General features: G+C 50.3%; 1 protein-coding gene across 2 annotated transcripts in view; it reads right to left on the reverse strand.

Moving 5' to 3' along the window:
* Positions 1-22,741, reverse strand: part of exoc3l2b (exocyst complex component 3-like 2b) — a 52,016-nt gene that overhangs the window by 24,633 nt on the left and 4,642 nt on the right. The window contains exons 1-3 of one of the 2 annotated variants that reach the window (XM_072391853.1): positions 17,638-17,820; positions 1,883-2,389; positions 793-1,028 (exon numbers count right to left, since the gene is read on the reverse strand). In XM_072391853.1, coding sequence (XP_072247954.1) covers positions 793-1,028; positions 1,883-2,352 — 706 coding nt within the window. In that variant the 5' untranslated portion in view covers positions 2,353-2,389; positions 17,638-17,820. Of the gene's footprint in view, positions 1-792; positions 1,029-1,882; positions 2,390-17,637; positions 17,821-22,741 lie in introns of those variants that run through there. The other variant, XM_072391854.1, reaches the window with a different exon arrangement.

Consider the following 22,741-nt stretch of genomic DNA (forward strand, 5'->3'; position numbering starts at 1 on the left):
AGTGAATCTCGAGGAGAGTTCAGAGTTTTATTAAGTTAAAGAGGTAAATGTTGGCTGACACCTTCTAAATTCTGCCAATAGTCCTCTTTATAAACTGAGTAAGAACGGCAAACAGCCTGAGTAATAATGCATCAGAATAACTGTGTGAACACGTAAACATGGGTGTGGAGGAACTCACACACACACCAATCATTCATTATAAAAGGGCAGAGTAAACAGGGTGTGATAAACAATAGACGCCCTTAGAAAGTTTCCACATATTCATGATATCACACACACACACACGAGCTTGGCTAAGCCTGTTTGGACATAGCACTGACTTCCATTCACTCCGGACAGTCAAACTTTAACCGTTACCCTACCCAGGAACGCTGCTCCGCCTCCTTAAAACGGGACTTTGATACAGATAAGAACCACTGGGCCCGACAAGGTCAGTGACTCTGCCAGAAAAGGTCCTAATGAGGAAACACAAACAAGAACACACACTTCCCAATCAGATTCCAGCGACTGAGTGGAAACTGCTGAAGGATTCCAGAGTCTGAATGTAGGCCCGTCACCTTCGGTTACGGCTCATTGTCGGCCCACAGAGGCCGATAAGATCAGCAGCGCGGTATGAAAACAAGCTTTCACAGAAAGCACCTGAGAGGCTTCCCTCCCAGAGTAGATGTAAACAGCTCCTGCACTGAGCCGTGTTCTGTCCAAGCTCAGAATCACTTCTGTGGCTTCTGCTCGATGAAACAACATCCCAGAACCTTATGGGACACACGGACCAAGGACTTCAGCTCGTTTTACCTGACAGTGGCTCTCTGGGTTTGACCTCCTCCACCTCCTCCTGCACCGGCTGGTCCTCGGGACCCTGGGACGAGCGGTCGGCCACCGGCTCCTTCTTCAGCTTCCCCAGACCCACCATCTTCATGAAAGACAGGCGGCGGCTGACGGTGTCGCACTCGCTGTCCCCGCAGTTCAGCTCGCCGTTGGTGAAGGACTCCTTACGGGAGCCGAGGGTGTCGCGGTATTTCCCTGCGAACCTGGGAGACAAACCGCAGACTGAACCTTAAACTAAACAGTCTAACCTGAACCTGCTCATCCTTTCTTCATCCCAGCAAAGAGCCTCAATCATCTTCCCATCTTTACTTTAAGGAACCAGCTTCACCTGCTGCCTCTTGACCCAAATCTCTAGATGTTACCCAAAGAAGATCTTTTTATCCGAAGCAAACTAAAGGAGTTTCTAAAAAGAATCGACATCAGCTGACATAGCAACAAACTCCCTTCAGTCAATCAATCAATCAATATCCCAACAAGTTCTTTGAATAACTTTCCCTCTTTGATCCCATCCCAACAGAATCTATGATCCATGAAGCTTCGTCACACCTCAACAAACTCCGATCATCTCTTTTTACTCCAGAAACCTTTAAATCTTAAGCTCTACTCATCACCACTGATAATAAGTATATATATAATGATATAGTATAGTATATAGTATATAATAAGTATTATAGTCTATAACTCAATCATCACGGTCTCAAACAGTTAAAAATGTTTGCCAGAGGACAACAAACTTCCATCTAAGGGACTTTTGAAACCTCCAGATGAAGCACGAGGAGAAGGAACTCCGATAATCTCTTTTTACTACAGAAACCTTTAAATCTCCCTCTCCTGCCTCTTTAAATCTTAAGCTCTCCTCATCAATACAAAAAGAAATTATGCACCTTAGAAAGTATGTCCCTTCTATAACTCAATCATCACTGTCTCAAACAGTCCATAAACTTAAAAATGTTTGCCAGAGGACAACAAACTTCCATCCAAGGGACTTTTGAAACCTCCAAATGAAGCACGAGGAGAAGGAACTTCCTCTCTGTACTCCAGGAAGTCCTCAGCCTACCTGAGCAGACTCCCCTCTGAGCTCCTCCTGCCCCTCTTCTTCTTCTGCGAGGGTGACGGCGTTCCCTGCACGGACCCCTGCGGGGAAGGCGTGCCGCCCTCTTTGCTCCGCCCCGACATCCTCAGGTTCTTCCCCAGCTTGCCGAGGGTCTTCAGCGGAGACTTGAACTTAAAGGAGCCCTTCACCGAACCGCCTCCTCCGCTTCCGTTTTTACCCTCGTTGGCCTCATTCTCGTCCTCCTCGTCCTCGAACGGGCTGCGGTCCCTCGGGGCATCGCCGTCCAGGATCGAGGTGCCGGGGGCCCAGTGGTTCCCATGACCACCGTTACCCTGGATACCGTCGTCGTCGTCGTTTTCAAAGGGGTTGTGGTGGGGTGTGATGTTGAGGCTCATCCTGCGTATGAACAGGGCGTTGTTCAGAGTCGGACCGCCGCCTTTCAGGCGCACAGGGAGGTTCTTGAGGATGGGCATGATGGAGCTGGGGGAGGGGGCAGAGGGAGGGGGGAACCTGGGGAGGAAGGGGGAGAGAAGAGTCAACGAAATGATGAAGTAGGTTTCAGTTCAGCGCCCCCTGGTGTTGGTTTGCATGTGAAACAAATTCTAATTTATTTAGGTGGCACATTAAAACAACTTCAGCTGATCAAAGTGCATCACAGATTAAGAAAGTCACCAATAAAACAGCAATAAAACAGCAATAAAACAGCAATAAAACAGCAATAAAAGTATCAAGCTGCTCATCAACCTGAACTACAGTCAGACACGATCTTATAGTGAACCAATGGGATAAAATGCTCTTTAGAGGAGCCGTTGATTGATAATGAATGGAAATATCTTCCAAAACCTCTTTCTTAATACTTTAACTGTCTAATTCAAATTCATTCATTCAGTCAAACCTTTGTTAAACCAGGAGGACAAACTCCTGGCTGAGATATTTCAGCAGGAAACCCAACAAAATGAACACAAGCATCAGTAGAACAACATAAATCAGGCTCCAAGCAGAGGGAGCAGCGTGTTTAAAGGCCTTCCCCCAACTCGCTTTAAAGGAATAACTCTTTTAAACCGAGACGATAACTGCCTGTTCTTTTATGAAAGGCCGAGAACAGCTTTATGAATGAGATGAATGTCGATGTTTGGATCTACGGGACCACGAGGCAGAGCCTCCAACTGTGGGAGGGTTTTAAGGGTCCCCAGTAAAACAGAAGATAAAACAAAGGAAGTGTTCAGACATTTACAGTTTGTGACCCGTTTTTTCCACTTTTACTTGAATCTAACTGCCACCTGTCCTGCTGGTGCTCCATGACCTCATAGCTCTGCTCTTAGTCTCCGAGCTGCTGATAAGGCCCCACCCTCGCTGATAAGACGGAGGCCATGGAAACACATCCCCCTGACAGGCTGCCCGGGTCACTTCAGGCTGCCCGGGTCACTTCAGGCTGCCCGGGTCACTTCAGGCTGCCCGGGTCACTTCAGGCTGCCCGGATCACTTCAGGCTGCCCGGGTCACTTCAGGCTGCCCGGGTCACTTAGGCTGCCCGGGTCACTTCAGGCTGCCCGGGTCACTTCGGCTGCCCGGGTCACTTAGGCTGCCCGGGTCACTTAGGCTGCCCGGGTCACTTAGGCTGCCCGGGTCACTTTAGGCTGCCCGGGTCACTTTAGGCTGCCCGGGTCACTTCAGGCTGCCCGGGTCACTTCAGGCTGCCCGGGTCACTTCAGGCTGCCCGGGTCACTTCAGGCTGCCCGGGTCACTTAGGCTGCCCGGGTCACTTAGGCTGCCCGGGTCACTTTAGGCTGCCCGGGTCACTTCAGGCTGCCCGGGTCACTTCAGGCTGCCCGGGTCACTTCAGGCTGCCCGGGTCACTTAGGCTGCCCGGGTCACTTAGGCTGCCCGGGTCACTTTAGGCTGCCCGGGTCACTTCAGGCTGCCCGGGTCACTTCAGGCTGCCCGGGTCACTTCGGCTGCCCGGGTCACTTAGGCTGCCCGGGTCACTTAGGCTGCCCGGGTCACTTAGGCTGCCCGGGTCACTTCAGGCTGCCCGGGTCACTTAGGCTGCCCGGGTCACTTTAGGCTGCCCGGGTCACTTTAGGCTGCCCGGGTCACTTCAGGCTGCCCGGGTCACTTCAGGCTGCCCGGGTCACTTCAGGCTGCCCGGGTCACTTCAGGCTGCCCGGGTCACTTCAGGCTGCCCGGGTCACTTCGGCTGCCCGGGTCACTTAGGCTGCCCGGGTCACTTAGGCTGCCCGGGTCACTTCAGGCTGCCCGGGTCACTTTAAGCTGCCCGGGTCACTTCAGGCTGCCCGGGTCACTTAGGCTGCCCGGGTCACTTAGGCTGCCCGGGTCACTTTAGGCTGCCCGGGTCACTTCAGGCTGCCCGGGTCACTTTAGGCTGCCCGGGTCACTTCAGGCTGCCCGGGTCACTTCAGGCTGCCCGGGTCACTTCAGGCTGCCCGGGTCACTTCAGGCTGCCCGGGTCACTTAGGCTGCCCGGGTCACTTCAGGCTGCTTGGGTCACTTCAGGCTGCCCGGGTCACTTCAGGCTGCCCGGGTCACTTCAGGCTGCCCGGGTCACTTCAGGCTGCCCGGGTCACTTCAGGCTGCCCGGGTCACTTCAGGCTGCCCGGGTCACTTAGGCTGCCCGGGTCACTTAGGCTGCCCGGGTCACTTCAGGCTGCTTGGGTCACTTCAGGCTGCTTGGGTCACTTCAGGCTGCCCGGGTCACTTAGGCTGCCCGGGTCACTTCAGGCTGCCCGGATCACTTAGGCTGCTCGGGTCACTTCAGGCTGCCCGGATCACTTAGGCTGCCCGGGTCACTTAGGCTGCTCGGGTCACTTCAGGCTGCTTGGGTCACTTCAGGCTGCTTGGGTCACTTCAGGCTGCTTGGGTCACTTCAGGCTGCCCGGGTCACTTAGGCTGCCCGGGTCACTTCAGGCTGCCCGGATCACTTAGGCTGCTCGGGTCACTTCAGGCTGCCCGGGTCACTTAGGCTGCCCGGGTCACTTCAGGCTGCTTGGGTCACTTCAGGCTGCCCGGGTCACTTCAGGCTGCCCGGGTCACTTCAGGCTGCCCGGGTCACTTCAGGCTGCCCGGGTCACTTCAGGCTGCCCGGGTCACTTAGGCTGCCCGGGTCACTTCAGGCTGCTTGGGTCACTTCAGGCTGCTTGGGTCACTTCAGGCTGCCCGGGTCACTTAGGCTGCCCGGGTCACTTAGGCTGCCCGGGTCACTTCAGGCTGCTTGGGTCACTTCAGGCTGCCCGGGTCACTTTAGGCTGCCCGGGTCACTTCAGGCTGCCCGGGTCACTTCAGGCTGCCCGGGTCACTTCAGGCTGCCCGGGTCACTTCAGGCTGCCCGGGTCACTTAGGCTGCCCGGGTCACTTAGGCTGCCCGGGTCACTTCAGGCTGCTTGGGTCACTTCAGGCTGCTTGGGTCACTTCAGGCTGCCCGGGTCACTTAGGCTGCCCGGGTCACTTCAGGCTGCCCGGATCACTTAGGCTGCTCGGGTCACTTCAGGCTGCCCGGGTCACTTAGGCTGCTCGGGTCACTTCAGGCTGCTTGGGTCACTTCAGGCTGCTTGGGTCACTTCAGGCTGCTTGGGTCACTTCAGGCTGCCCGGGTCACTTAGGCTGCCCGGGTCACTTCAGGCTGCCCGGATCACTTAGGCTGCTCGGGTCACTTCAGGCTGCCCGGGTCACTTCAGGCTGCTTGGGTCACTTCAGGCTGCTTGGGTCACTTAGGCTGCTTGGGTCACTTAGGCTGCCCGGGTCACTTCAGGCTGCCCGGGTCACTCAGGCTGCCCGGGTCACTTCAGGCTGCCCGGGTCACTTCAGGCTGCCCGGGTCACTTCAGGCTGCCCGGGTCACTTTAGGCTGCCCGGGTCACTTCAGGCTGCCCGAGTCACTTCAGGCTGCCCGGGTCACTTCAGGCTGCCCGGGTCACTTCAGGCTGCCCGGGTCACTTCAGGCTGCCCGGGTCACTTCAGGCTGCTTGGGTCACTTTAGGCTGCCCGGGTCACTTCAGGCTGCCCGGATCACTTCAGGCTGCCCGGGTCACTTCAGGCTGCCCGGGTCACTTCAGGCTGCCCGGGTCACTTTAGGCTGCCCGGGTCACTTTAGGCTGCCCGGGTCACTTAGGCTGCCCGGGTCACTTAGGCTGCCCGGGTCACTTAGGCTGCCCGGGTCACTTCAGGCTGCCCGGGTCACTTCAGGCTGCCCGGGTCACTTAGGCTGCTTGGGTCACTTCAGGCTGCCCGGGTCACTTCAGGCTGCCCGGGTCACTTCAGGCTGCCCGGGTCACTTTAGGCTGCCCGGGTCACTTTAGGCTGCCCGGGTCACTTAGGCTGCCCGGGTCACTTAGGCTGCCCGGGTCACTTAGGCTGCCCGGGTCACTTCAGGCTGCCCGGATCACTTCAGGCTGCCCGGATCACTTCAGGCTGCTTGGGTCACTTCAGGCTGCCCGGGTCACTTCAGGCTGCCCGGGTCACTTCAGGCTGCCCGGGTCACTTCAGGCTGCCCGGGTCACTTCAGACCACAGACACACGTGAACTTTCCATCATCATCTGGAACATCTGGACCGCCGATGGAGGAGGAGCCAGAGTAACCTTCTCCTCAGCTCATGTGACGGGTCTTTATCGAGCGTCTGTTTCATCTTAAGCAGGTAAATATTCCACCTGAGACACCAGAGGAGTGTCAGCGGCTCAAAGAAAAGCTGGTTGAGGTGTTTCGACACACCCAAACTGACCCTGAACATGCTTCGCTGTGAAAGCAGCAGGATAAAGTCCAACCGGTAATTCTACGCCATGGCGACAGAGAGCCTGCTTCTGATTGGCTGGCAGCTCTCTGTTAAATACCAACATGTTTAAACTGTGGAACGCCACTAATCTTTATTGCATAGATAATGAAGCACTTTAGGAAATAAATGCAGCATAAAAATGGTCAGCTACCACAATACATAACAGATGATATTCATATCGACTTATTTCAGGATTTATTCCAACAACATATGTATTCATCTATTTAATATGCGTTAAAATAGCTTTTTGTACACAATAGCCTGTCAGAAAAGAATGTTTGGCCCCCTCTGCAGTTTTCTTGGACCACATTCGGATTTAACTAACAGCTTAAGCAGAGGGGGGGGGGGGTTAAACCAGACTGGGAAGGATCTGGCTCAACTGGAACATCACCAAAGCAGGGATAACTGGACGGGCCCCGGGCTCCAGGGCCTGGATTTAGAAGTCTTTACGGTAAAGATTTCTTGCTGGAAAGTTATTCAACTGAAAAAGTGTGATGCAAACTCACTGCTAAGCAACGAGCTACGTGGGAATGGTGAAGCCTGGGCACATGTCCGGGGCCCCTGAAGCTCCTTTGGGACATTTTAAAGACATTTTAACTCCACAGTTGGACTCTGACCCAACTTGAACACATAAAATCGACCTCCCTGATTGGCTGGCTGAAGGTGAAATCCAAATGAACCAGGAGGGAACCATATTAACATCATTCTGAGCCGCAGAGTTTGGGGCCAGCGGGTCCCACCCAGGTGTTAACCTGCTGCTGTCACATGTTCCCACAGCAGGACAAAGACTCATAAAGTCTTCAAACATTAACAGACTTTTACTGAGACCTTTTAACAGATCAGCGCTGTGACGCAGGCTGTTTGCCGCTTTAATGATTCACGGGAAGCATTTTAATGATTAAATCCGTCTCCAGGTGAACCTGTTCAAACAGTTTGTGAACCCGACCCACCATCATAACCGCATTAACGTGCAAACACAGATAAGACTTCAACGCTCTGAGAGGCTTCATGGAGGACGATTCAGGAACTTGGATTCTTTCCCACATTGTTCAAACACACCTGTACGACCTGCCCTCCCCTTCAGCTCACTTCTGGGTCTTCTCTTCTGCTGCAATAAAGTTTTTAAGATCTGTTTCTTCTGATTCTTCTGCTCAAACTGATTTTCCAGCTAATTTCCAGAGACACCACACGAGATATTTCCAACACAAAGTCTCTGCTCGTCACATTTAAAGACTAAAAAAAGGTTGTTTTGAGGAGCGGAAGTAAAAAAAATGTTTCATAATCTGACTTCAGACGAATGGGGGGTGAATCAAGTTTGAATCAAGAGCCTGATTCAGTTCTACGGCTCAGAATGGGCTCATGGTTAAAGGTTCAAGTTGGTTCAAATTAGGATAAAGTTGGTTTAAATTTAACTTAAGTTAATGATGGGTTAAAAACGTTTGGTAAAAGTCAGCTGAATTTAGGTTGAAGTTTGTTGAAGTGAGATAAAAGTAGGTTAATAACCGGTTAAAGTTGGTTCAAATTGGTTCAAATTAGGATAAAGTTGGCTTAAATTTAACTTAAGTTAATGATGGGTTAAAAACGTTTGGTAAAAGTCAGCTGAATTTAGGTTGAAGTTTGTTGAAGTGAGATAAAAGTAGGCTAATAACGGCTTAAAGTTTGGCTACAGTTAGATTAAAATGGGTTAAAGTCAGGGCTCATGTTCAGGAAATGAATGAAAGTCGGTGTGATTCCTCTGAAGTGGGGGGAACACGTCTGTGGAGCTGGACTGGGAGCGGATGTTGTTCATGTTGTTGGTTTCCAGTCTCACCAGCTCAGGACACGCTGCTGCTGCTGCCAGAAATAGACACACACACACACACTGGTGCAGGGTAAAGTGGAAGTGATTCAGAGGTGTTGCTTCCATAAATACCCAGCAGCCTCGGCGGCGCTCACACACAGCCTGTTTTCTTCAAGAGGGTCGCAGGGCATCGCGGAAGCTTCTGGACACAAACAATGGAGCGGAAAGGACAGCGATAGTGTGACGGACAGAAGGCGAGGACTCCTGGGTCTCATGCCGCTCACCGCCGGGTGTGGTCCGGGGGCCAGGCTGGCGGGATGATGAGGGGCCCCTGGGCACCCACACAACAAAGGGCCCCCCTCCCCTCCAGCATAAGACACCCAGAGTAGAAGCAGGAGGATAACGGGGCAATTTAGTCTCTGTGTGACGGAGCTGATGTCAGATCTACTGCTAATCAACAGCTGCACATCAGCAGCTGCACATCAGCAGCTGCACATCAGCACATCAGCAGCTGCACAGCTGCACATCTGCACATCAACAGCTGCACATCTGCACATCAGCAGCTGCACATCAGCAGCTGCACATCAACAGCTGCACATCAGCAGCTGCACATCAGCACATCAGCAGCTGCACATCTGCACATCAGCAGCTGCACATCTGCACATCAGCAGCTGCACATCAGCAGCTGCACATCAGCAGCTGCACATCAGCAGCTGCACATCAACATCAGCACATCAGCAGCTGCACATCAGCAGCTGCACATCTGCAGCTGCTTCTGACCAAGTTGTGGGTAAAAAAGTAAGAGCTATTTGGAAAGGTCTTTTAACAGCTTACTAAACAAATTATTAAGCAATTAAACAGTAATTAACTGCAAAGTTTAAATCCCTTAATATGAAGAAGTTTACTGGTATCCTGAGCATCCACAGTAACTCTGTGCTGTTTGGATCCTGCAGTCTGACCTGAGCTTTCAAGAAAGAGGCTGAAAGCTGGTTTGGACCTAATGTTTCAGCCTTAGAAGAACTGGTTTAACATCTAAAGGTTGGTTATTAACTGCTGATTTGACCAAAAAGCTGCAGCAGACACACTTTAATCAACAAATCACCTCCTTCTGTAGAGTCTTGCTTTCTGTGAGGATCATTAACTCTGATTAACTCTAAGTCACGAATCTGACAGAAAACGTCTCCCTGTAACTGTAAAAACTGGTCAGATCTTTCAGTGAAAATAATCCAGTGGCAGCTGGTTGAGGTTCATTCAGCTGCTCTTTATGTGGATAGTTTAAAAAATGTGATAAAAATAAAGAGTTTACTGATGCTTTCATCATCTGACTGAGGAACAAAACTCTCATGATTCATTGGACTCAGGACTGTGGGCCAAATGCATCACAGTGTCACTTTACATGTGATGCTTAACATTCCACAGAGAGGGAAGCCAAACACACAATAAACTCACATTCATGCACCGAGTCGGTGATTTTCTTACAGCGAGGAGGACTGAGGACTAAATCCACACCAAAAGTGTAGCAGCTGAAGAATCTCCGTGAGTTTTTGTTTCTTTTAGACAAACCAGAACAAATGAGACGCATCCAATGAAAACATTCGCCCTCATCCATCAGAAGCCCCAAACACAGCAGTGTGCACGTGTGCACGTGTGCGTGCACGTGTGCACGTGTGCGTGCACTCTCACGCTCGTGTTCAACATGACTCTGAAGCATCATGTGAAGGTGATGAAGTCACAACCTTTCATCCTCACAAAAAGCAAACAGGAAACCAGGGAGAGGAGCTGATATCCAATCAGACGGAGGCAAAGCCTCGGCCTTGGCCTTCAGAGTGCGTCTGTTTCATGACTAATGGCTGTGAAGATAATCAGCTGATGTATGTCTGCTGGAGGAAACAGTCAGAACATTCACAACAACAGGAATAATTCCATAAGAACAGCCTTTCCTTCTTTAACTTGAATCCATGACGGGATCCTTACGCTACAATCTGTGGAAATGTACAGCGATGACTTCAAATTAAAGAATGGACTGGAAACAGGAAGAAGCCGTCATCAGCTCAGATCCTGCAGCTGAAAACATCTGCACTGTGCCGGTTATTTTCTGCTTTATGATTCAAATAAAACCTCACAGTCCAGCTCAGAAAAGAGCTTTCACCCTCAGCTCCACTTCATGCTGCATTCACTGACGCCCCAGAGGGCAGAACTGGACCTCTGCTGTCTTTAACTTTGCTCATCAGCAGTCATATGGTTAAATAACCTGCTTAAAGGGCTACGGAGACGGATTCATGTTCAAATTAGCGTCTGCATGGAAGCAGAAACCAGCTGCTATGAACAGACATGACCAATAAGAGCTGATGTTCTGTCTCTGAGGTGTTTTAACCGAAAGGTGACCTCAGGTCTTCTTTAACAGTTTTTACTGAACTCAAACTGATGATTTTGTCTGATCAGCTGTTTGAGCTGAAGACTATCGGTTATAATTTGCTCTTTCTTTAAAAAAAACAGTAGAAATAACGACACCGAGGCCACAGAAACAGCTAAAAACAGACTTTGTCATCACTTTGTTGTGGTAATAAGAGCCTCTCAGGTGTCTTCCTGCTCGTCCTGCTGAGTCAGACATTTACATGAATCTGTGCTGTTTACTGAAAACAGACGAACCTGATAAACCTGCAGCAGGTCTGAGGAGAGACTTTCTCCCAGTGCAAAGCCAACAGCAGCAGGGAACTCTGGAACTCCGTCTGAGTTCTTTAGGATCCTTTAATGCAGCGAAATGGTTTTAAACTCAAACTCTGAATCAAAGCAGTGAGAACAAAAAGAAAAACAGGTGACGGATGCAGTCACATCTGCTCTGCTTTCCATTTATCTGCAGGCAACTGAACGTCTGAATGAGCCCGGGGGGGTCACCAGTTTGATTATACTGGACCCAGTATAAAGAACCAACTTTATCGATTAATTCAACTTTTTAAAGTTCAGCCCTGATAGCATCCAGTCGTCACTTTCAGCACCAGGTGCAGTAAAGGCGTGTGGACCGTAGAACACGCGTGTGCCGCTTTTAAGGCGTGTGGACCGTAGAACACGCGTGTGCTGCATTAAAGGCGTGTGGACCGTAGAACACGCGTGTGCCGCTTTTAAGGCGTGTGGACCGTAGAACACGCGTGTGCCGCTTTTAAGGCGTGTGGACCGTAGAACACGCGTGTGCTGCATTAAAGGCGTGTGGACCGTAGAACACGCGTGTGCCGCTTTTAAGGCGTGTGGACCGTAGAACACGCGTGTGCTGCATTAAAGGCGTGTGGACCGTAGAACACGCGTGTGCTGCTTTAAAGGCGTGTGGACCGTAGAACACGCGTGTGCTGCTTTAAAGGCGTGTGGACCGTAGAACACGCGTGTGCCGCTTTAAAGGCGTGTGGACCGTAGAACACGCGTGTGCCGCTTTAAAGGCGTGTGGACCGTAGAACACGCGTGTGCTGCTTTAAAGGCGTGTGGACCGTAGAACACGCGTGTGCCGCTTTAAAGGCGTGTGGACCGTAGAACACGCGTGTGCCGCTTTAAAGGCGTGTGGACCGTAGAACACGCGTGTGCTGCATTAAAGGCGTGTGGACCGTAGAACACGCGTGTGCCGCTTTTAAGGCGTGTGGACCGCAGAACACGCGTGTGCTGCATTAAAGGCGTGTGGACCGTAGAACACGCGTGTGCCGCTTTAAAGGCGTGTGGACCGTAGAACACGCGTGTGCTGCATTAAAGGCGTGTGGACCGTAGAACACGCGTGTGCTGCTTTAAAGGCGTGTGGACCGTAGAACACGCGTGTGCTGCTTTAAAGGCGTGTGGACCGTAGAACACGCGTGTGCCGCTTTAAAGGCGTGTGGACCGTAGAACACGCGTGTGCTGCATTAAAGGCGTGTGGACCGTAGAACACGCGTGTGCTGCTTTAAAGGCGTGTGGACCGTAGAACACGCGTGTGCTGCTTTAAAGGCGTGTGGACCGTAGAACACGCGTGTGCCGCTTTAAAGGCGTGTGGACCGTAGAACACGCGTGTGCTGCTTTAAAGGCGTGTGGACCGTAGAACACGCGTGTGCTGCTTTAAAGGCGTGTGGACCGTAGAACACGCGTGTGCCGCTTTAAAGGCGTGTGGACCGTAGAACACGCGTGTGCTGCTTTAAAGGCGTGTGGACCGTAGAACACGCGTGTGCCGCTTTAAAGGCGTGTGGACCGTAGAACACGCGTGTGCCGCTTTAAAGGCGTGTGGACCGTAGAACACGCGTGTGCCGCTTTAAAGGCGTGTGGACCGTAGAACACGCGTGTGCTGCTTTAAAGGCGTGTGGACCGTAGAACACGCGTGTGCTGCTTTAAAGGCGTGTGGACCGCAGAACACGCGTGTGCCGCTTTAAAGGCGTGTGGACCGTAGAACACGCGTGTGCTGCTTTAAAGGCGTGTGGACCGTAGAACACGCGTGTGCTGCTTTAAAGGCGTGTGGACCTTAGAACACGCGTGTGCCGCTTTAAAGGCGTGTGGACCGTAGAACACGCGTGTGCTGCTTTAAAGGCGTGTGGACCGTAGAACACGCGTGTGCTGCTTTAAAGGCGTGTGGACCGTAGAACACGCGTGTGCTGCTTTAAAGGCGTGTGGACCGTAGAACACGCGTGTGCCGCTTTAAAGGCGTGTGGACCGCAGAACACGCGTGTGCCGCTTTAAAGGCGTGTGGACCGTAGAACACGCGTGTGCTGCTTTAAAGGCGTGTGGACCGTAGAACACGCGTGTGCCGCTTTAAAGGCGTGTGGACCGTAGAACACGCGTGTGCTGCTTTAAAGGCGTGTGGACCGTAGAACACGCGTGTGCTGCTTTAAAGGCGTGTGGACCGCAGAACACGCGTGTGCTGCTGTGCTGAAGGCCAGACGGTGAACACATGACCCGTGTTGTGTTTACAGACAGTTCCTGTCAGTCTGGGAGCAGACGTGGAATTTTACTGGGCCTCTGCTGCCGGACGGCTGGAATGATAAGTGGCCAGTTTCATGTAAAACTCTTTTCTGTCTCTGAGCCCAACGTTTCCCACAGAGTCAGCATGAAGAGGATCAGCTGAAATCATTTCTCTGCTCACGGAAGCTTCTCTGGCTGCTTTTATTCAATCTTCTGCCTTCATGTGCAGCAGCAGGAAGTCACAGAGTTCGGCTTCAGCTCTGATCTCTGGCAGGTTTTCAGCCTGTTATGTAGCAGAAATCTCTTCACTTTGTGAACAGCTGCTTTTCTCCACAGACCAAGCTGAGTCTGCAGTTTTCACACAGATGCATTGTGGGTAACTGTGAGCTCACATCAGAGCGGACACGGTTTGGGTTCGGAGGCAGCTCCGCAGCGTTCATCCAGCTGTGCAACACGGCTGCCAAAGACCTGCCTCTGGTGCAGAAACAGCTGGATCCAACAGACTCAGACTGTTGTTCTTTCACAGGACCCTGAAACTTGTGCAAAAACATGGAAGATTAGAGAGGATTTCACACCCAAACTCCACCAAGTCTTCAGACTCTTTGAGCTGCTTCAGAAGCATGGCGGCACCTTTCCAGCAGAGCACGCCGAGGCCGTTCAGGACGAACCCGGTTTCATTTGTTTCATTCGCCTTTCAAAGCCAAACGCTCCAACGTAAAAACTAAAGCAGGTTTAAAAAGTGTTCAGCCTGTTTTTAAAAGGCTGCTGGTTCCTCATCAGCTCCGAGGTTCCTCGGCAGCTCCGAGGTTCCTCATCAGCTCCGAGGTTCCTCGGCAGCTCCGAGGTTCCTCATCAGCTCCGAGGTTCCTCATCAGCTCCGAGGTTCCTCGGCAGCTCCGGGGTTCCTCGGCAGCTCTGAGGTTCCTCATCAGCTCCGAGGTTCCTCAGCAGCTCCGAGGTTCCTCGGCAGCTCTGAGGTTCCTCATCAGCTCCGAGGTTCCTCGGCAGCTCTGAGGTTCCTCATCAGCTCCGAGGTTCCTCGGCAGCTCTGAGGTTCCTCAGCAGCTCTGAGGTTCCTCATCAGCTCCGAGGTTCCTCGGCAGCTCCGAGGTTCCTCATCAGCTCCGAGGTTCATCAGCAGCTCCGAGGTTCCTCGGCAGCTCCGAGGTTCCTCGGCAGCTCTGGTTCCTCAGCAGCTCTGAGGTTCCTCGGCAGCTCTGAGGTTCCTCATCAGCTCCGAGGTTCCTCGGCAGCTCTGAGGTTCCTCAGCAGCTCTGAGGTTCCTCATCAGCTCCGAGGTTCCTCGGCAGCTCTGAGGTTCCTCAGCAGCTCTGAGGTTCCTCATCAGCTCCGAGGTTCCTCGGCAGCTCCGAGGTTCCTCATCAGCTCCGAGGTTCATCAGCAGCTCCGAGGTTCCTCGGCAGCTCCGAGGTTCCTCGGCAGCTCTGGTTCCTCGGCAGCTCCGAGGTTCCTCGGCAGCTCCGAGGTTCCTCGGCAGCTCTGGTTCCTCAGCAGCTCTGAGGTTGACATGAAGAAACATTTCCAGCCACTCGAGTTCCTGCAGCTCCAGTTCGAAGGAGGAAGTTGTTCAAACTTCAAGGATCACGTGATCAAACTCTGAAGGATCGACCCGATCAGCCGTTGGTTTTACGATGGCGACACAGCTTAAACAGCATGGAAAGGGCATGATCTGAATGTCACTGACACCTGAGGCACCGGAACCTGCATCAGCTGCTGTATCTGTAAATCTAAAGCTGTTAAACCTGTTTCCAGTCCTGAGCGCGTCCAACAGCAGCAGCAGCAGCTGAACTCGGTTAGATGCTGTTCTCTGCCTTTATCAGCCGCCAGCTGAACCGGATTAACTTTGCATGTCATATCAAAGCAGCACCCTGAAGGCACCTGAAGGCATCTGAAGGCACCCTGAAGGCACCGTGAAGGCATCTGAAGGCACCTGAAGGCACCTGAAGGCATCTGAAGGCACCCTGAAGGCACCTGAAGGCACCTGAAGGCACCTGAAGGCACCTGAAGGCATCTGAAGGCACCTGAAGGCACCTTTTTCATTCAGTCTCTGAAGGCTCATCAGAGAACACGCCGACTCTGGACCTGCACACGTTCTGCTTGGACTTTATCACAGATTTAATGCTTAAATATTACAGTTTCTGGCTGAGCTGAAGCTGCAGTTTTCTTCTCTGAGCTCTTTTTGAATGAAAGGGTTTAAAAGTCTGTGGTTTGGTTCTGTAACAAAAGGCCAGAAAACTGTTGTTTTCCATCAGGACTCTTTTATTACCGCCGACGATCAATAAATAACGGGATGGGTCAACCATCAAACTGCTGGCTGGGACTCGGACAGAATCAGCACCGACTGACAGAGGTCAAAGGGCAAAGCAGGTCCTGATGGGACAGAAACACAAGTTCTGACATTTGTTTGTTCTTCTGTCCTCAGACAGGAAGTTGAAATGAAACTGTCAGCGGGGGAGGGGGGGGCATCGAACACTGCCTCATTCACGCTCCTCTGCTGCCACATCCAGCAGAGCTTCAGTCGCGCTCCCTGCCTGCAGAGAGAGCTGAAAGGGGGGGGGGAAGGAGCAGGAAACACTGTGGAGGAGGAATAAAAGGGAAGGAAGGAGCGTGATGGACCAGTAAAGAAAGACTGGACTTCACACTTTGTTTGCTGCTTCAATGGAAGAAAAAACATCTGAAATGTGAGAGGATGTGTCACTGAACGCAGCATCAGGTCCCCCCCCCCCCCGGCTCTGTTTGTTGGTTAGTAAAGACGGGGTCCGACCCAAGAATCATAAAATAAGAACATGCTGTGAGTCTGAGGGAATGGGAAATATCTACGTGCAGAAAAGAGGTCGGGTCAGTGAACGCAGCATCTGACCAGAGTCAGTGAACGCAGCACTGACCCGTGTCACTGAACGCAGCACTGACCAGAGTCAGTGAACGCAGCATTGACTCGGGTCAGTGAACGCAGCACTGACCCGTGTCACTGAACGCAGCACTGACCAGAGTCAGTGAACGCAGCACTGACCCGTGTCACTGAACGCAGCACTGACCAGAGTCAGTGAACGCAGCACTGACCTGGGTCACTGAACGCAGCACTGACCCGGGTCCCTGAACGCAGCACTGACTCGGGTCACTGAACGCAGCACTGACCAGAGTCAGTGAACGCAGCACTGACTCGGGTCACTGAACGCAGCACTGACTCGGGTCACTGAACGCAGCACTGACCAGAGTCAGTGAACGCAGCACTGACCAGAGTCAGTGAACGGGTCAGTGAACGCAGCACTGACCAGAGTCAGTGAACGGGTCAGTGAACGCAGCACTGACTCGGGTCACTGAACGCAGCACTGACTCGTGTCACTGAACGCAGCACTGACTCGTGTCAGTGAACGCAGCACAGACAACTGACGCACTGACAGTGCTGCGTTCACTGACTCCTGACTGAGGACCATTCTGGAGGTGAAACAGGTTTCAAACTGCAGACCGTGTCGTGTCAGATTCTGTCGTCAGAAAGTTTTTGTTTTTGTTTCAACTCAAATTCTTTCTCTAAATAAACTGATTTCTAGTTTATTTCAACGGTTTGTTGCTTGTTTGGTGTCACTTTGAGTCGCGTTCGCTCACCAAAGAGAGAATGTTTGATTCAAATTGATCAAAAATCAGTGACAAAAACGGGATTAAATGTTTTTAAAAACACGGGTTCATCAGCTGGAAACAGAACCTGAAGAAGACAGAAAGTCCCTCAGAACAGACACACCTGAAGGGGAAATTCTGCAGCTGTGAGCGGGAAGCGACAATAAAAACGTCTGATCTTCACCTGCTCCTCGTATCTGACTCAATATTCCACCCGAAGCTGGTTAACCAGTGACATTTCCTGCTGCCTCACTGTCATTCAGAGACTAAACTACCAGAGTTCAGCTGGAAGCTTCAGTCAGAACCAAATGAGTTTGTCAGAGTCGGATTAGAACAGATTGACACCTGGTTCTGATCCAGACCTGCAGCAGAGGCACACCAAACACGGACTTAAACACCAGGCTTGTTCTCATTCTCAGCTTTCTGGATTCAGCTGCTCAAACGGGAAAGTTCGCAGGATTAATTTCACTTTCTATTCTGGAACATTTCCAGCCAAATAATCCCAATAATAATGATCAGCTTCATTCCAATAAAAACTCATTTCATGCTGTAAATCTGCACGTGACTCCTGCGGCTTTCTGCATTTTAACTCTTTAAAACTTTAAAGTTTGTGTGAAATGAGTGTTTCTGCCCTAAAACCAGCCGCAGTTTGTGGACTTACGCTTCGGAGACATCGCGGCGGATCAGCGGCTCAGACTGTCACAGGAACCCGGGCTGAACGCGCCCCAAGCGGCGGACACCGAGTCGGACCTTCGGGGAGAAAAAGCGGAGCTCCAACCAACCTGGGATCCAACAGCTGACTGCAGACGCTCTGCCTGACACGCTCACACTGCGGTCCGCGTGTCTGCGCGCGAGCAGCTTCTACCCGAACTAATAGGAGAAGGCGTCACCGCGTGCTGCGTTTGGGAACAGCCGGAAATAAGGCAATCGTGCAGAAGAGCCACGATCTGACGGGTTAAAGTTGGGATTTAAGTTCGTGAACCCATCCCACGTGCACTAACACGACCCCTGGAAGCTGTGGAGGATCTGCATCCTCCTGAGTTATGTTAGTTTCTGGTGTTCAGAGGTAAAACCTCCTCAGCAGCTTGACTTCTTCTGTGTTTCTAATCATTCTGGTTTCTCATCTTTGGACACAAAGAGACAATCAGGTATAAAAAAGAGCTCATTAATCCACTTTCTGACGTCAGGATAATCAGTGATGTCACAGCTGTGACAAACACCTGCCCAGGTCTCCTCTGGAGGGCCACATAGCAAGTTAAAAATAAGGGCCCCTGCTGGCTCCAGGTCTCACTCTGACCTTCGGCTTCTTCAAAGTTAAACTACTTCCTGTTTCTCGTGATCTTCTTTTGTCTTTCTGTCTTTCAGCAGCAGCGTAATTACATCACAGCCGTGTGTGTGTGTGCATGTGTGTGTGCATGTGTGTGTGCATGTTCACGATGAGGGAAACAAAGCTTGTAAATCATTAGATCTTAATGTTCAGTCCTGGTCTGATGACTTTTTGAAGGTTAAAACCTCCACAGTCACCTTTGTGTTTGTGTTTTTATAGCTTTTCAGGGGGAAATATCAGTTTTTATTCAACAATCTATAGCTTTGTCTGGGGATATGTGCACAAAGAGTATTTAGTCCTTTGTTCATTTGAGATGAGAACAGATTTTTAAATCCTTAAACTCAGTTTGAGCTCGTTTACGCCACACAGACATCGCTTTACAAGTGTGTTGAAAAAAGAAGGAAAGCTTTCGTCCTCCGTGGAAAGATCCCGTTCAGGTGTTGATTTACACCTGAGCAGAAGGGCACCATCTATTTACAGTATTCAACAAAGGAAAACCATGCTCCAGCCCAGAGGACAGCAGAGCAAGGCCTTGGGTAGAGCCCCCACATGGAGTAAAGGAGCCAGGGAACCAGGGGTGATGGGCCAGGCCCCCCCAAGCACCGGCCACCCAACATGAGTGGAGTACAGGACCAGGAACTCCCCACATGCCCGAGGACCACACCTCCACCCAGCCGTGGGCCTCCTGAGGAGGAGGAGGAGGAAGGAGGAGGAAGGAAGAGGAGGAAGGAGAGAAGGAGGAAGGAGGAGGAGGAGGAGGAGGAGGAGGAGGAGGAGGAGGAGGAGGAGGAGGAGGAGGAGGAGGAGGAGGAGGAGGAGGAGGAGGAGGAGGAGGAGGAGGAGGAGGAGGACAGGCCAGCCAGACAACAGGAAGCCCAAACCCAGGCCCGACAGTAGACAACCATGCACAGCTGTGGTCAAAGTGTGAAACGACATCAGGTTGAATGCTGATTCTGGTTCTGTTTCAGTCCTGGTTCTGTTGGATCTCAGCTCTGTTTGATTCTGTAGATCAAAGAATTCTGTTAAACAGCCTGGAAAACTGGGCTGGACTTTCTGGAGCGGTCCTTAACTGGTTCAGGTCCTATTTAGATGGCCGGAGTTATTTTGTTACAATTGGCAGCTATGAATCTGAGCGAGTGGCCATGAGTTGTGGAGTCCCCCAGGGGTCAATTCTTGGACCTCTTCTGTTTAACTTGTTTATGCTCCCTTTGGGTCAGATATTACAGACACAATATAGATATAAATATCTAGATAGAGAGATACAAAGACACAGTCATCCAGCCACACAGTCCCGAAAGACTGGCCAGTGCCCCTCCCTCCATCTACCATAGCGGCAGCATCCCTGGTGACCCAGCAAGCTTTACTGAGCTTTTACTGCATGTGAATCTAACCCTAACCCTCAGGAAAGTTTAAATAAAGCTACTCAATGCCACATTTACAGAAAAGTTTAGATAAGAATGTAAAATAAATGTCTACGTTAAAAACAACTTAAGAGCTTTATGAGACTGAATCAAGTGAAAAATGTATGAAAATGTGTCGCCTGAATCGTATCGTTTCAAATCTGCATATAATGATATGATAATATATAATGAACCGATGTCTTCCTCGTCAGAGGTCATGTGACGTATGTTTCCTGTATGTTTCCTGATGTGAACATGTGGACAAAGCCTGTGATTTTGTGCTAATTTGATGCCCGAAAGCTACTTTTTTATGCTAATATTTCGGTGTTTCTTACCTCAGCTTGTTTTTTAGAGCCATACGGAGACTATTTCAGTCTGAAAACATTGATGCTTATAATCTAACCAAAGGGCACCCAGTTTCTCACTCAAAAGCAGAAAGACTCTTTACACCTCAGCAGCATCTTTACATTCAGTCCATGTCTCCAAGCCGTGACTTTCAGGGACTTCCTTCGTGATTTTGTGATGCTAAACTGACACAAAAACATTGAGCAGCAGAAATAAAACATCTCAGTGTGAGACAGAGTCTGTTATCGTGTCCATTCATCACATGCAGGGGTCGTTATGTATGTCTATGCCCCGAGGAGATGCAACTGATATCTGTTATCTGATCACATTGTTGCTCCCCTCCCTCTGAACCAGGATCAGATCCCTGCTCCATGAGGGCTGTTGCATAACTGCGAGCAGCATATCTGCTCTGCTCAGCCTCCACAGGAGCCAGCTGCTAATAAACAGGGACAGGACGTGGAAAGACAAAGGCCACAGAGCGGGGGGTGGGGGGCAAATATGCTGCTTGAGGTGAGACAAAGATTGTCAGTGGAAGACTTAGTCCAGGAAAATCTGATTTCAGACACACGAAACACAAGATTAGCTCCCGAGGACGTCATCAGCGCCACAATTCTACGATTTTTCTTCTACTTTTAAAAGGAACATTTTGGGAAAATATCAAAGCTATCGGCTATAGCTTCAGGCTTCAGGCTCTGGGGTTTTCTGCCGTCCTCCCAGCTCTGGGAAGGAAGTAATTCAGTCATATCAGAAGGATCTCTGAAATATGTTCAGTGTCACGTGAAGCTCCAAAGAACTGAAAGACCGGTCCAACAGATTCAAATCCTGTTTCTGTACAGTAAACCTGAGGCTGCAGCTGTTAGCTTAGCTGAAGAAGGAGAGCGTTAGTTCATCCGTCAGTAAACTGTCTTTTGAACCTTTGGAGATGCTAAGCTAAGCTAACTGGCTGCAGGAGTAAGAGCCTGAGAAACAGGAAGTGATGTCAGCTCTAATCATTGTACAGCGTCTGTAGATCACATGCACTCCATCAAGCCTTCCACCTCCCCTGCAGACAGAGTCCAGTCCTCATGGGAAACCACCAGAAAGTGTTGCACAACTCTGTGAGGCATGCCAGGACACTTTCAACCTCTCTGAACCTTTATGGCTTCATTCACATTCACTGAAATACCTTTTTGGGGGGAATTAGACATTCAAGCAGAAGATTTCTCAAGCGATTTCAAAGACAGTTTGAAAGTCAGAATGAAATCAGTGAGAATCTCAGAGAGTTGAGACGTGATCCTGTGATCCTGTGATGGTGTGAGGTGGTCGTCACACTCATTTAAGGCGGTCTCACATGTTCGATATCGTTGTAAGTTGCTGTACGACAGGAGCTGCTCACACTTCAGTTCTTCTTTCTCAGAAAGGAAAGTGCAGCTGCTGCTAAAGTCTTCAGAAAGTAAGGCGGGTGCAGGTTCAGCTTCCCTGTTTCCTCCTTAAGTCCAGGAGGAGTTCTTTGGCATGGTGCTGGAGAGGAGATGGTGGCCCGGGAAGATGGGCAAGCTGTGGCCGACAGTAACCATGGCGACGATCTCCTTAAAGATGCAGCTCAAAGCTGCTCATCAGTCGGCTTCGTTGTTAAGAAGATCCGGCAGGTGCATGATGGGAAATAACCTCAGAAACATCTAATAAATACTGATATATGAACTGATGTATTAATCTGGGTAAAAAGTTCTGTCTGAGAAGTGACGTTAAAATTTTAAATTTAAATTTAGCAGAGGTTCAGGAAGTATTTTCTGGGTTTAAAACACACTTTTTAACAGTGAAAGTGTTACTGAACTGGATGGTTATCATTAAGAGTCTCAAACCGCCGCAGTCGGATCTTTATTTCATCACATACCGATGTTAAAGAACCAGGACATTTAATTCAATGTAACTGATAAAGATGGAGTCCCAGCATCACATATCAGGCTCCAATTAGTGATTATTTTACTACTTAAACTTCTGATTTATCATTAAAAGTTCTGTAAATATTCTCTGAGCTCAAAGTCATTGAAATAAATCTGTAAACGTGTTTTTATTAAAGTTATTAAACTCTAATTAAAGTGTTTCTTCTTTTATGAATTTTAAATCTTATCCATAAGTCGTAGATGTTTAGTTTTAAATATTGAAGCTGTCAGATAATCTAATTTGGATGAAGGAGAATCTTGGAGTAAAATGATTATATTTGCAATATTATTTCAACCATCAACTGTTACCGGTTTATCAATACATTAATCAATCAATCAGAGTTCCTTCTCAAATGAAGCTGGAGAGAAACTGTTATTTTCATCTGATCAAAGTGTCACTTTTGCTCTGTTGAGGTGTTAATTAAGATCAGATTTATTGTCCTTTTACCCCCCCCAGGGCAGCCAATCACAGCGCACAGGGAGCATGGGGGTATGATGCCCTGCTCAAGGGCACGGAGGCCGTGGCACGGAGGCAAACTGACACCCCTCCAGCCGTCAGCTAATTGGCGAGATTGATCAGAACCTTCTGATCATGTGTCAGTCTGAGTTTCATCAGCACAGAAGAAGAACTGCTCGTGTGTTTAATGAGAAGAAGAAGAACAGTGCTCCTAACACAGAGCCCTGGGGGATCCCTACCTTTCATTATTTTGATGACTTCTGTTCAGTTTTCTGCTTTTTATTCACCCCAGACTCTCTGATCCTTTCCTACAG

This window comes from Leuresthes tenuis, unplaced genomic scaffold (genome assembly GCF_036924035.1).
Source record: "Leuresthes tenuis unplaced genomic scaffold, fLeuTen1.0.hap1 SCAF_9, whole genome shotgun sequence".
NCBI classification, from domain to species: Eukaryota; Metazoa; Chordata; class Actinopteri; order Atheriniformes; family Atherinopsidae; genus Leuresthes; species Leuresthes tenuis.